Here is a 10215-nt window from a genome sequence, read left to right as displayed (position 1 = left end):
AGTCAAGAAACTTAGTCTTCTGTATTAAAATGTTAGGGAAATGATATATTCGCCCCCATTTTTTTACTTGGGATATGCCCCTCTAGTGTAAAAGAGTAGTCACAAATACATTTCTCTCGTACGAAAGTCATCTGCAAAATTGCCTAGTAAACTTACGCCTCCCCTCACACTCTCTCTCTCTCTCTCTCTCTCTCTCTCTCTCTCTCTCTCTCTCTCTATATATATATATATATATATATATATATATATATATATATATGGGATTTGCTAGGGACCATCGCATAAGGCATTTCACAGCTGGTCTGTTGCATGTCACCAGCCACCTTGTGAATGGAGACAACAGCTTTTGTCTCCATTCACGAGGTGGGTGGTTTGACAAGCGATAGACAAGCCGCGAAATGCCTTTTGCGATGGATGCTAGTGCATTTGACTAGAGTAATAAACACCCAATAGATCATTCATCTGTCAACATGGGTGCATGTATGTGCAAGGTTTGAAGGTCTAGATATATCAGTAATATCGCCGATACCAATATATCAGCCATCATATTGGGAATATTTTGAAATATTCTCAATTATTCCCCATACATTGGAATATCAATCCCATCAATAAATCATCATGATATTTAGAATGTATATGTGATCGAAATAGTCAATATTGAGACCATCATGAGGTGACTCACATGGATCTGGTCGCACCTTGAGCAGGCTTTCCATCCTTAATTAAGATAAAATCCCAACAAATCTTTCTCGGCAGATTCCCGAAACAAGGCTTAGTGGATCAAGTGACTAGGATCATCCAGTCAAGATAGGCATAGGGTCAGTGTCAATGGGCCAGATCACCGGTCGGATCACTTCCAAGTGGCACAAAGGGGCCCAAAAAGCACATGTGAGCAGCCTAACAGAACAGAAGTGGGTCATTTTAGTGGTATGCAAATACAAAAAATGGTGAAACCCCCCAAAAATCAGCCACATGGCATGCTGCTAACTTTGAATCCCCCAATACACAAGTAGTTGAAATGTTAAAATCACATGAACCAAGTCACCATAGTCAATCTCTGAGAGTAACAATTTCTAGGCTATTTTTATAATTAGGAATTGTATAATAAGGACATGATGTAATTATTATGAATATATGGGATTTTTTAATTTAGAGTTATCAGATATGTTGAAATTAGACTTTCCTTCTACAACTTTCTTTATATAGGTCTCATATCAAGACGACTTCTTTGTCTTTGTGCTCCTTGAGAAGTGGGTTTTTCAGAGATCCATATCCACAGCAAAACACTCTGTGAGAAGAGAAATGGAAGGGGAGAGAAAAAATGTGGAGAAAAGCAAAACAGAGGCTTTAAGTGTTGAAACTGGTGGATCCAAGATCCAAGCAGCCCATCAATATGTTCAAGCTTCAGCTCATACCACTGATCATGGTAAGTTTAAAATAAAGGGAAGGGGTGTATGTATCAAAAGAAGGGGGTGTAGATATATTTTCCTTGATAATTTTGTAGTCTTGATGGGCTTTAGATGAAGTGCAGATTCATGGGGACAAGTGGGGCTTCTCCTGGTTACAAGCTTCAACTGTGGATACATATTGAGCTTTTCAAACCTCATGCTTGTGCCTTTGGGTTGGTTATGGGGTGTAATTTCTTTGATTCTTATGGCCATTATCACTTCCTATGCGAACTGGCTCTTGGCAGGATTTCACATAATCGACGGCCACAGGTTCATACGATACAGGGATCTGATGGGCTTTGTATTTGGTGAGTTTTTCTTTTAAGGCCATGTTTAGATTGCATGAATTTTCTGGAAAAGTTTGGAAAGGAAAAATAATTCCAAAATTTCTTACTTTATGTACACATGAAAAAGGGTAACCTGAACCAATCCTATTCAAGTTTTACTTAGAGGGAGTTCTAATTTATGATCATATCCGTCTAAATTAACCATAATCATATTATTTCCATCTAAATTGCGGAAAGAAAAAAATTTCCATCAGAAACATTTTTATTTTTTTTTATTTTTTTTCGGAACGGTAGAATATTTCATTCAAAGTTGGCAAAGACCGAGGAGGTCTATACAAGAATGGAGGAAAGAAGTGAAAAACAAAAACAGAAAATACAGAAACAAGACCCCTTTGGGCAAGAAGAAAATTAGGCAGAGGTAAACAGAGGCTTAATCCTTTTATTCTAGGCAAAATTAGGCAGACGATTATGATTTACACCATATTTTAGTGTATATGATTTGGCCCGATACGTTGAGGTTGGATCGATCAATCTAGGTCGTCCATATTACCAATGAGATTGGATTGAGCATTTAATATCTGATTGATCTGATTTTTCTGTTCAATAGGACATCTTACAGCGGATCAATTGGATGGCCCAAAAGTGTCGTACGTTTTGAATTAAATGCAAAATTTCCAGATTAAACTCAATTTTCTCGGACTTAATAGGCAAATTTTATGAAGAGAAAACGGTTCCTACGCATATGTGTAGAGAGTTCTCTACACACTAGCTTAAAATACAGTGGGGGCCCACATTGTTTGGGTGATCCAAGCCATCCATTTTAAAGGCCATCACATAGATAGGGTGTCTACAAAAAATTAGATCCATAGGATCATCCTAACCCTACGATTTGTGGAGGTAAAATGGATGTCTTTAAACCTTTACAAATTAGTCCATTTTTTGCCTCCACAGTTCGAATAGTTAAGATGATCCTATGGATCTGATTTTTTGTGGACACCCTATCTATGTGAGGGCCTTAAAAATGAATGGTTTGGATCACCCAAATAATGTGGCCCCCACTGTATTTTAAGCTAGTGTGTAGATAACTTATCTACACATATGTGAATCCCGCGAGGAATTAAAGACTAACACAAAAGACATTATACTGAAAATTGAACTCTAATCCTAGTCTAGCATTTAATATGCACTCCACCATCCCTAAATGCGTTTTGTTGTGTCTTATTTAAAAAACATATATATATATATATATATATACATATAGTCACTATGCTGTAAATAAATTAGAACAACCAATGAGTTTTCCTGAATTTTTCTTAAACTCATTTCTTATTTTCCAAACACTTAATCCGAATTTTGTAAGGGAGATGATATTTTAACTCCCCCTTCATTATGCATGCGCTCCTCTTATAAGGTGATTTGACGTGAACAGTGGGCAACTTTATGGCTTTTTAATATCAAATCACATTATAGGAGGGAGTATGCGTACTGCGGGCAATAAAAATATCATCGCCCATTTTGTAAATATATATGGACGCAACTTAAACATGCATACCTAAAATAGAGAATTTATATGATGGGTGGCCGTGAAAACACGTGAAGTCTGAAAAAAGTAGGTACAGCTCACTTTTTTCGATGATCCAAACTGTTCATCTATTTGGGCACAACGTAAATAGGTTGTGCCCCAAAAATCATTTCCATAGGATGATCCTAACCCTACGATCTGTAGAAGATCCTATAAATGATTTTTGGAAATCTCCATTTTCAGATCAGTTCAGATCGGAGGGTAGGATCATCCAATGGAAATGATTTTTGGGGCATAACCTATTTACGTTGTGCCCAAACAGATGAACGGTTTGGATCATCAGAAAAAGTGGGCCGTACCTACTTTTTTCAGACTTCACGTGTTTTCACGGCCACCCATCATATAAATTCTCCCTAAAATATATGTTTTTTGCCCCACGGATTTTCGTTGTTTTGCACGTTTACGACTTTATGTGTGTTCTAGACTTTTAGGTGAAGTTGCGCGTGCAGCTCCCATTCCTCTTCCGCCAATCCCCAAAATATCTATGCAGTATGAGATCTCAACTCAACTCAACTCAACTCAACTAAGCCTTTTTCCCGAACTAGTTGGCGTAGGCATAGATCAATGCAGTATGAGATCTATAGATTCCATACAGTATGAGATGAGAGTGCTTAATTTATAAGTTCATAAAAAAGGGCACTGATATTGGGATCACCACGTTTTGATAATGGTACGAACTTACGTTGTTTTACATGTTTTCAAATTTCCAAAAGCTGTCAGCAACTAATCAGAAATGGTCGTGCGGTATTAATTAGTACCCTAAAGAAAGGACAATGATATATTCACCCCCAGCTCTTCTCGGGTCTAATTTTTTACAAGAAAACCCAAGCCTACCCAAGATAGTTTCTCAGGTCGGGTCGGGTATTCATTTTTAAGCGTAGGATAAGGACTAATTTTAAAGATTGAAGCAAAACAAAAAAACAATCTTCACACCAAAAATCTTTAAATTTATGTCATTAAGTGTATACATTCAAGAGCAATGCTATATTTTTACATAACAGACATGATCACCTCAATGAAAGCATATCTATATATTGGAAAGTAATTTTCTATGTTATTCAAGATATATTTAAGAAAGTCACAGTACACCCATATGAGTGGGGTTGGGTGTCGGATTTCAAGTTTTTTTTCTTTAAACCCGACCCTACCCAAGACCCATGATTTCTAAACCCAACCCGTATTATTTTCGGGTCGGGTTTTGGTAAAACCCGACCCAAGTTGCAACCCTAGTCATTAGAACACTAGAGGAGGTGCCGGGGCAAGAAAATTATGACTTTTTCCTTTTTTGTCCAGGAAATAGTACAATTACAATAGAAATTATATGGTGGCCGGCGTGCATGCAGGTGCAGCCCCAAAATACAGTGGGGCTCACATTGTTTGGTTGATCCAAACCATTCATTTGATGGGCTTGGACATAGATAGGGTTTTCCTAAAAAAATCTTCTGCATATGATTATCCTAACCCTCTGATTGTGGAGGTTTAAAATGGATGGCACAGTATAGAAACCTCAATGGATCGGAGGGTTAGGATCATCCTAAGGTTAGGATCATCCGAAGGAAGTGATCATGAAAATCCCCTGAACATAAGGGGAAAAAAACCAATTGAAATAGCATAATATTTTCACTGATTTTTATTGATTTCTCATGCTCTCTCCATGGTCTCTCCACTAGTTCCTTCTCAAGTCTCTCCCTCTCCTACGCTGTGTCACAATTATGCTATCCATCTGATCACTATCTTTAACGAATCAATCCCACAAATCAAATTGTTTTCTCTTACAGGAGTTTTACTTAGATGTCCATCCATAATGAGACCCATTTGATAAACAGTATTGATTGTCAAACAAATGGCGCACCTATATTTTCACTTGCATATTTCTATCATGAGAAATTTGAGCACACCCTTATAATAGCTCTATTAGATTGAAGTTTCCTTTCTCAAATTGCATTGACACTTCTCATTCCTGGTTTACCTAGGCAGGAAAATGTATTATGTCACTTGGGTCCTACAGTACTTGACCCTAGTCCTTGGCAACATGGGTTTCATCCTTCTTGGAGGGAGAGCACTTAAGGTATTGCCTAAAATCATTCCCTTTATCTCAGTTGCATAAATCAGAGACTATGCTTAAAATCTTGCCAACAATTATATAGTACATACAAACAATTGTAACAATGTTATATCTACAAATGAACTATGAATGCCTAGAAAACATGCCCATTATGTTGGTAGACTAACTGTGACTATTGGGTTGAGCAGGAAATCAATTCTGACTTCAGTAACTCTCCAATGAGGCTTCAAGAATTCATTGTCATTACAGGAGCAGTCTACTTCATCTTTGCTTTTATGGTTCCTACAATGTCAGCCATGAGAAGCTGGTTAGGAGCTTCAACCATCCTCACTTCCATTTACATTGTCATCCTCTTTACAATTTTAGCAAAAGATGGTACCCCTTCTTTTCACCATACCTTCATTCATTGTAATTTCACACTCATATACCATTGCGGCTACATCCTTAATTGTGTTTGAACTTTTGAAGGGAAGAATAATCCAAAAAGGGACTATAAGATACATGGAAGCGAAGCCGACAAGGTCTTGAATGCCTTTGGTGCCATCGCGGCTATTCTTGTTTGCAATACCTCTGGCTTGCTGCCAGAGATACAGGTCAGATAACTGATTAATTAGAACTAATTCAACTTATTCTTCCAAGTTATGTAAGAAATATTATCTTCTGGAGATATAAAATATGTACCAGGACTAAGTGTATAAATCATCTCAATCACCAAATCGGTGCACACGAATCTAACTAGATCGATTAATCCGATGTGCCCAAAAACTGAACCAAAAGATCAATGCTAAAATAGACTTCTTTTCGGTCGGATCATTTCCTAGGCTTTTTGTTGATCATCCAACATAATGCTATTGATCTATAAGAACATCCATACAATTCCATTTTCAGTTTACGCACCAACCAAGACTGGCCCATGGATGTGCTGTTGGGTTAGGTGTCCTGTTTTGTTTCCTACGTAGGAAGAGGAAACTCTTCTTTGACTAAGTGTCGTCTAGGGCTAGGTGTAGATTAAGTGTTTTCTTGTTTGACTATAGGAAAGAGAAACCTAGTCTTAAGGTATTCAATACCTTAGAGGTGGATGTGGGAAAAACCACAAAACCAAGTGTGGTGGTGACTGGACAACCTATCCATGATAGGGGCATTCAAATGACCGCTTTGGATCCCCCCAACAACGTGGTCCCACACCGTTTATGAGCTAGAGCTCGGATAAGCTTATCCGAGCTCTAGCTCAGAAACAATATTCTCTCTCTCTCTCTCTCTCTCTCTCTCTCTCTCTCTCTCTCTCTCTATATATATATATATATATATATATATATATATATATATATATATATGAGAATAGTTCCTAAGGTGTCACCTCATATAGCTTATATGAGGTGGCGCTCACAAAACATAAGGGGCCCATATTTTTGGGGTGATCAAAACCACTCATTTGAAATGCCCTTAGATGAATATCGTGCCTACAAAAAATCAGGTCCATAGGATCATCCTAACCCTTCCATTTATGGAGGTTAAAAATGGGCAGATTTATGGAGGTTTATACCCATCCATTTCAACCTCCACAAACGGAAGGGTTAGGATGATCCTATGAAGTTGATTTTTTGGGCACACCCTATCTATGTGAGGGCCTATCAAATGGATGTTTCGGATCATCCAAACAAAGTGGGCCCCTTATGTTTTTAAGCGCCACCTCATATAAGCTATATGAGGTGACACCTTAGGAACTCTATTCTCTCTCTCTCTCTCTCTCTCTCTCTCTCTCTATATATATATATATATATATATATATATATATATATATATATATATATATATATATATATATATAAGGAAAGTGTACCTAAGCTCTAGCTTATCTAAGCTATAGCTCAAAAACACATGTGGCCCCACATTTTTTGGGGGATCCAAAGCATTCATTTGGAAGGCCCTTCCATGGATAGGGTGTGTACCAAAAATCAGCCCTATAGGATCATCCTAACCCAATCAAAGGTGGAGTGGAAAATGGACAGACATTGTATATCCATGTTTCTGCTCATTTTTCCCCTCAGCAGATGGCAGGGTTAGGATGATCCTATAGGGCTGATTTTTGGTACACACTCTATCCATGGAAGGGCCTTCCAAATGAATGCTTTGGATCCCAAAAAAATGTGGGGCCACATGTGTTTTAGAGCTATAGCTTAGATAAGCTTTTCTAAGCTATAGCTTAAGAACTCTCTCTCTCTCTCTCTCTCTCTCTCTCTCTATATATATATATATATATATATATATAGAGAGAGAGAGAGAGAGAGAGAGGAAAATGTTGGTGCGCTCGAGCCCACTAAGATATAGCTTAAGAAAACTCCCCCCCCCTCTCTCTCTCTCTCTCTCTCTCTATATATATATATATATATATATATATATATATATATAGAGAGAGAGAGAGAGAGAGGAAAATGTTGGTGCGCTCGAGTGCCCAATTACATGGGTCCCACATTTTTTGTGCTGATCCAAACCATTCATTTGCAAGGCCCTATTATAGATAGGGTGTGTACAAAAAATTAGGTCCATTGAATTATCCTAACCCCTCCAAAAGTGGAGGGAAAAAATTGGCAGATTTGTGGACAAACAGTGTCTGTCCATTTTGACCTACACAAATGGATGGGTTAGGATGATCCTATGGAGCTGATTTTTGGTACACATCCCATCTATGTAAGGGCCTTTCAAATGAATGCTTTGGATCATCCTAACAAAGTGAGCCCCCATGTGATTGGGCACTCGATCGCACCATAAGCTTGGTGCGCTCGAGCATATATATATATGGTTTATACATTGAGTATCGACATATGGTTTGCTGAAATAAATCCATTTTTTATCTTACATCTTTACATATGGTTTGTTGAAATAAGTCCATTTTTCATTTTCATCTTGAATATGAGTATATGACATCGTCATGAATGCAAGTCATTTTACAATGATCATCTTACAGTCAACCCTTCGTAAGCCGGCAATAAAGAACATGAGGAAAGCTCTCTACCTGCAATATTCCATTGGTCTAGCAATATACTATGGTGTGAGCCTAGTTGGATATTGGGCATATGGTTCATCAGTTTCAGAATATCTCCCCAAGGAACTAAGTGGGCCAAAATGGGCTAAGGTTCTTACCAATGCAACAGTCTTTCTGCAGTCAATAATCTCTCAACATGTAAGTTTCGTAATTTCTTTCCCTTTGATTTCTTCCTTCATGATCTTAGAATAGGGGCTGTTCACCTAGCTACTAATTGAAAGTTTAGGCATTGAAGTAATGCAGTTTTTTTTCTAATGAAAATCTTTCTAACTAACACCTTTATGATCTTGTCACTATGGAATTTAGATGTTTTGTGCACCCATCCATGAGGCTCTTGATACAAGATTCTTAAAATTAGATGAGAGCATGTACTCCAAACATAATTTCAAGCGTCTATTCGCCTTGCGGGCCCTTCTTTTTTCAACAAACACGCTCATAACAACTATGTTCCCTTTCATGGGAGATTTCGTAAACCTCTTCGGATCCTTCGCTCTCTTCCCATTAACCTTTGTGTTCCCAAGCATGATCTTCCTCAAGGTAAGGACTTTCACTCCTCCGTAGATTAGGATTAACAAAACTAAATGATTAAGCTAATTTTTTGTGTCCTTCATTGAAACAGGTTAAAGGGAAAACAGCTAAAGTAGGAGAGAAGGCATGGCATTGGGTCAATATTGTTATTTTCTCTCTTCTAGCCATTGCTACAACGGTTGCTGCTCTCAGATTGATCATAAACAATGCCAGGGTTTACCATTTTTTCGCAAACACATGAGGCCTTCCACATTCATTTCTAGATTTTACAGTGTGTATACCTACAATATCGTGCAATATCAATAGTGTGAATGACATATCGACTAATCAAGTGATTATTGTTTCTATATTTTGAAAGCATTTTCATGAATTGCCAAAACAAATCTAAATTGAATATCCAATGGCAAGGAATTAATGAAATAGAAAACTTATTGAAGAAAATCTAAAAAAAATATAATGACAGACAAAGGAAAATAGCAAAACCAATTCACCGCATCTTCTAGTGATGATGGTGAATCAAGTCATTTATATGATGGAAAAATGATTCGTAAAATCCCGTTCAAGGAGGGAAAAGAGGAAGATAATAGGTCAGATTAACCAGATGCCTTCTTCCTCTTCCATAGGCATAAGTTTGGTTGTAGTTAGTTACCTTGTAGAATAATGGTGAATTAAAACTTAAAGTAGTCACGGGGAGGAGACAAGCGAGTAATCTCCTTGCTAGGCTTGTAGAGATGTGGTGTGGGGTGTCATCACACACACACACAGAGTTAGTTCCATAAAAGCCAGTACATTTCATATATCTTGTTGCATTAATATTAATAAAGGTTTAACTTTGTGACATGTAATGTGTAATATATGATTGAATATGTTTGATGTTCTTGTTATTCATCACATATTCGTCCTTAGGTAGCAAAGTAGGAATACCATGCTCAAGGATTCACAGATCCTATGGAGCAGGGATATATGGTATCCCAATTCTTTGCAGACCTTAAAGGTTCCAGGTTGGAGTTGAGATTAGACATCTCCTCATGTACATAACCAGCATTAGTCTTGCCTACATGCACGTGTCGTGGAGTGGATTGTCTCAGTCACTTCACTTGGGTAGTGGACCCTAAGCAAGAAGAGCGGGTACGACGACATGATCGCGCACTGAACAAGATTGCAATAGAATAACCTGTGGACAGGAGTTTGTAAGGCTTTTCTACCAGACATGACCCTTTAGTCCTTAGACCTGAGGTGTCATATCGGTGTGTGGGCCCGGC

General features: G+C 37.9%; 1 protein-coding gene across 1 annotated transcript; it reads left to right on the top strand.

Moving 5' to 3' along the window:
- Positions 1-1003: 1003 nt before the first annotated feature.
- Positions 1004-9302, top strand: LOC143860956 (proline transporter 2-like). The gene is made up of 9 exons (XM_077371823.1): positions 1004-1063; positions 1207-1426; positions 1532-1756; positions 5291-5385; positions 5571-5757; positions 5851-5975; positions 8348-8563; positions 8732-8962; positions 9045-9302. Exons 1-9 carry the CDS (start codon positions 1019-1021, stop codon positions 9192-9194), a joined length of 1494 nt encoding a protein of 497 aa, XP_077227938.1. The 5' UTR covers positions 1004-1018; the 3' UTR covers positions 9195-9302.
- The last annotated feature ends 913 nt before the right edge of the window (positions 9303-10215 follow it).

Source organism: Tasmannia lanceolata, unplaced genomic scaffold (assembly GCF_043159265.1).
Source record: "Tasmannia lanceolata isolate RefF3 unplaced genomic scaffold, GAP_Taslan_0.1 ptg000037l, whole genome shotgun sequence".
NCBI classification, from domain to species: domain Eukaryota; kingdom Viridiplantae; phylum Streptophyta; class Magnoliopsida; order Canellales; family Winteraceae; genus Tasmannia; species Tasmannia lanceolata.
Note: the sequence above shows the minus strand (reverse complement) of the source record. Positions and strands in the feature narration are given on the sequence as shown.

Excerpts from the sequence above, each read along its gene's own strand:
- LOC143860956 (XM_077371823.1), top strand. The coding sequence starts at position 1,019 with ATGTTAAAATCACATGAACCAAGTCACCATAGTCAATCTCTGAGA. Across the intron at positions 1,064-1,206 it reads ACCATAGTCAATCTCTGAGA|GTCTCATATCAAGACGACTT; the intron begins GTAACAATTTCT and ends TTCTTTATATAG. Across the intron at positions 5,386-5,570 it reads TTGGAGGGAGAGCACTTAAG|GAAATCAATTCTGACTTCAG; the intron begins GTATTGCCTAAA and ends TGGGTTGAGCAG.